The following is a 4262-nucleotide window of genomic DNA, read 5'->3' as shown; positions in this document are numbered from 1 at the left end:
CCAGCGCTCTCTGGGCCATCTGTGGACAAAGGGTCAGAATTGGACAAGATTAGAAACATATGCACAAAAAAACCACATGGATCACCGTGCAGAGTCTCTTTTTTATCATCTACCATCTGTAGCAAACACAGGACACAGAGGGAAGGCTGACAAATATGTGTCTGGAGTGATGCACAGATCTCCTATCAGAATATTGGACAAATTAAAGAGTGATAAGCATGAAGACAGTGTGAGAGAGATACTATTATACAGAGCTATAGTAGCTTACCAGTCTGACATACTGTATGTGTTTTTCACTCATTATCTTCTGTTGGATTGGGCCATAGTTTAGTGTATACACATCCATAGTCTTCTATACAGCATGTGTGTGTGTGTGTGTGTGTGTGTGTGTGTGTGTGTGTGTGTGTGTGTGTGTGTGTGTGTGTGTGTGTGTGTGTGTGTGTGTGTGTGTGTGTGTGTGTGTGTGTGTGTGTGTATATGTGTGCTCATGTTGCTGACCTGTAGTGCGTTGTTCTGCAGCAGGAACTGCACTGTCTCCATATAGATGGTGGTGTTTAGTCTGGTGGGGGTTGCTAGGTGTCGCATGGCACTAGGTTCAGCCTCAGCACCTCCCTTGTATCCTCCCCAGGCTTGTTGCCCTGGCAGCTCTGAGACCCGGTCACCACACTGGCTTCTGTGTCTCCATCCACGTCTACAGCCAACAAAAAGCAGAAATTAGTTTGACCTCTTGCACAACAACACCTCACACTCACAAAGCATGGTCTTGGTTGAACAAGGCTGACAAAATGTCTAGTCTTAGACAGGGTGGCACCACCGTACGATGCTCGATTTGTCGCTCGGGCTAACCAGCTAGCGATACTGCATCTGCTACACTTCAGTGCTCACCTGGCTCGATGGTGAAAGACTCACAGTTCGCCACCTCCTGCTCCTCCTCCCCAGGTCTGGTGACTCCACCCTGCAGGGTGGGGTGACCACCAGGGCTGCCCTCTGCTGCTTGGTGGCCTCCAGGAAGGCCATCTCTGTCTGGATGGAGTTCTCCTGGCCCTCATAGAAGAGGCCTGACCAGTGACCACAGATAACATGGTCATCACCATTGGATGGCATATTTTTAGAACTGACTCCCAATTGATTCCAAATTGAAGAATTAGAATCGACACCAATACTTCTAAAGTCAAACAGCTCTATTGCAACACATTATTCTAGTATTGTAACACCGTATAAACTATTACTAAAGTATTATGGCGTGTCCTTGTTTCTTTGTATTGAATTCTTGGGATTAGATGATGTTCGCTGACAAATTAAAGTGAGAGGTGTCTGTTTGTGTTTGTGATTAATAGAGGCGTTTCCATCCTGGTCCTAGATCACCCTAGTGTTGTTGTTACAAACATACAGTATCTGGGACCAGGCTAGCATCTCCCTCCCGGGCTCTCATCTCTTACCAAACAGAGTCCAGGCCACCACATTGGCCGGGTCCACACACGTGGCTCCTTCAAAGAATGTCTCTGCCTCCTCAAGGCGTCCACCCATCTCTGCCAGGATACCACACATAAGCAAACTGCAGACAGACAGAGAATATCATTCAGTTAGATTCTGTAATTCATTTATTTACTCATAAAAGAAAAATACATCAAATAATGAAATCAAATTGTGCAGGGGTGAAACCCCCCAGAAACGGCTTGTAGGAGGGCCCTCATCCCATGAGAGGTATACATGCAAATGACAAGTTCCTGGTTTCACTGGGTGTAAGTTTTAAGTATGGACCTCTATTCCCCTGGTCTGTTTAAACCAGACTGAACGCTGAACCAGGTTACTATCCCCTCCCTTACTACCTGGGCAGGTGTGTTTGCTCCATGGACACAGCGTAGTGGAAGCACTCCTCAGCCTTCTGGTAGTCAGCCGTCAGCATGTACAACACCCCGTAGTCAAACCAGTGGGCTGGGTTGCTACGGTCACGAGTCAGCTGCTACAGGGGGAGAACCATCACAAACAAACCAAGCTCATTAACGGGGTTAGAACATCTCTTTCTGAACTAAAACCATACTTAGAAATGCCCGTTGTTATGATGTTTAACCCTCCCGTCACAACTAAAGGTCCAATGGTTGAAAACATTCAATCGTTTTGTCACAGGCACTCTAGTGACTGCAGCACAAGGTGTGTGGTGCAGACAGACAGTGTGTAACTACTCTGAATGTGATTCAAATGAGTGCTTCAGCACTTCGCCTTTCCCAAAATGATCCCCTCCAACACTCTGTTACCTCCTGGTAGTACTGGGCAGCTAGCTGGTAGTCCCTGTTGAGCTGGGCCTCCTTGGCAAAGTGGATGAGCTGGGCACAGTCCACCAGGGGGCGATGCTGAGTCTCCTGGGCATCCACTGACAATGTCTGGGAAGAGAAGAAGGACAAGGCAGTTAGGTATTGTTTTGTACATTTTGTGGATACAAACGATTGCACATAATGAATATATTTCACCAAATATAGCATGTTACAAACAGAGCCCCATAAGGGATCGTTATGAACACCCAACCCTCGGCAACACATTGACCAGGGGCTGGTTTCAAATATGGACTTTTTTGGTATAGAGGAACAACGTCACTGTCTATGTCAAAAAAACAACACATCTGGGGACTCTCCGAACAAATCACAAGGCAGCCATGCCAGAACGTCACGATTCAAAACCAAAGTTGACAGGCAAAACCTGTGCAGTGGTTTTAGTTAAGATAGATCATGCAAACTAGCCATTTGTGAAATGCACACAATAACCTCTGTGATCTCTATCCTGCTAGCTACTATTTAGTATTTTATTAAAGCGGATAAAGTAGTGACGCAGGCAGTGACGTAGTTCCTCTTTACCAAAAGAGGCCATCATTGAAACCAGATCCTAGTCACTGTTTTTGCCTGTGGTCGGTCGGGTTTACGAGGCTACATAAGGGAAGAACAGAATAGGTTGAAATCCATGGAAAGAAAGAACTGGTCATGGAAATGTATGTATGGTGGGACTGGGAAGGGTGAGCAAGGGTGTGTGTCTTGCCTTGTTGAGGGCGACGTGCATCTCGTCCACCAGGAACACATAGAGCTGGCTGAGGAAGGCCTGCAGCTGCTCAGGATCTGAGAAGGCCTCGGTCTGCAGCATCTTCTCCCTCACGATACGCACCACAGAGTACTGGCCATGACATGGTAGCAAAAACATCACCACAGAGTACTGACCCTGATATGGTAGCATAAACATCACCACAGATTTACAGTTGAAGTAGATACACCTTAGCCAAATACATTTAAACTCAGTTTTTCACAATTCCTGACATTTAATCCTAAAACAAAAATCAGTCTTAGGTCAGTTAGGATCACCACTTAATTTTAAGAATGTGAAATGTCAGAATAATAGTAGAGAGAATGATTTATTTCAGCTTTTATTTCTTTCATCGCGTTCCCAGTGCGTCAGAAGTTTACATACACTCAATTAGTATTTGGTAGCATTGCCTTTAAATAGTTTAACTTGGGTCAAATGTTTTGGGTAGCCTTCCACAAGCTTCCCACAATAAGTTGGGTGAATTTTGGCCCATTCCTCCTGACAGAGCTGGTGTAACTGAATCAGGTATGTAGGCCTCCTTGCTCGCACATGCTTTTTCAGTTCTGCCCACAAATTTTCTATAGGATTGAGGTCAGGGCTTTGTGATGGCCACTCCAATACCTTGACTTTGTTGTCCTTACGGCATTTTGCCACAACTTTGGAAGTATGCTTGGGGTCATTGTCCATTTGGAAGATCCATTTGCGAGCAAGCTTTAACTTCCTGACTGATGTCTTGAAATGTTGCTTCAATATATCCACATAATTGTCCTCCCTCATGATGCCATCTATTTTGTAAAGTGCACCAGTCCCTCCTGCAGCAAAGCACCCCACCAACATACTGCCAACCCCATGCTTCACGGTTGGGATGGTGATCTTCGGCTTGCAAGCCTCTCCCTTTTTCCTCCAAGCATAACGATGGTCATTATAGCCAAACAGTTCTATTTTTGTTTCATCAGACCAGAGGACATTTCTCCAAAAAGTACAATCTTTGTCCCCATGTGCAGTTACAAATCACAGTCTGGCTTTTTTTAATGGCAGTTTTGGAGCAGTGGCTTCTTCCTTGCTGAGCGGCCTTTCAGGTTATGTTGATATAGGACTCGTTTTACTGTGGATATAGATACTGTTATTCATTGTTATTCTAACTTCTGCGACGCATATAAGGCCCTCCCCCGCCCTCCTTTCAGAAAAGCTGACCA

At 45.5% G+C, this 4262-nt stretch overlaps 1 protein-coding gene across 1 annotated transcript; it reads right to left on the bottom strand.

Annotated features, from left to right (window-relative positions):
- Nucleotides 1-514: 514 nt before the first annotated feature.
- On the bottom strand, nt 515-3159 carry LOC124000694 (cilia- and flagella-associated protein 70-like; the record flags this gene model as incomplete). The annotated part of the gene is given in 6 exon segments (XM_046307260.1): nt 515-691; nt 886-1058; nt 1440-1555; nt 1830-1963; nt 2256-2381; nt 3028-3159. Coding segments are annotated over 6 exon segments (684 nt in total). The 3' UTR covers nt 515-658.
- Nucleotides 3160-4262: the final 1103 nt, after the last annotated feature.

The sequence above is a fragment of the Oncorhynchus gorbuscha genome, linkage group LG16, assembly GCF_021184085.1.
Source record: "Oncorhynchus gorbuscha isolate QuinsamMale2020 ecotype Even-year linkage group LG16, OgorEven_v1.0, whole genome shotgun sequence".
In the NCBI taxonomy this organism is placed as follows: domain Eukaryota; kingdom Metazoa; phylum Chordata; class Actinopteri; order Salmoniformes; family Salmonidae; genus Oncorhynchus; species Oncorhynchus gorbuscha.
The sequence above is the reverse complement of the archived record's forward strand: the minus strand, read 5'-3'. Positions and strand labels throughout refer to the sequence as shown.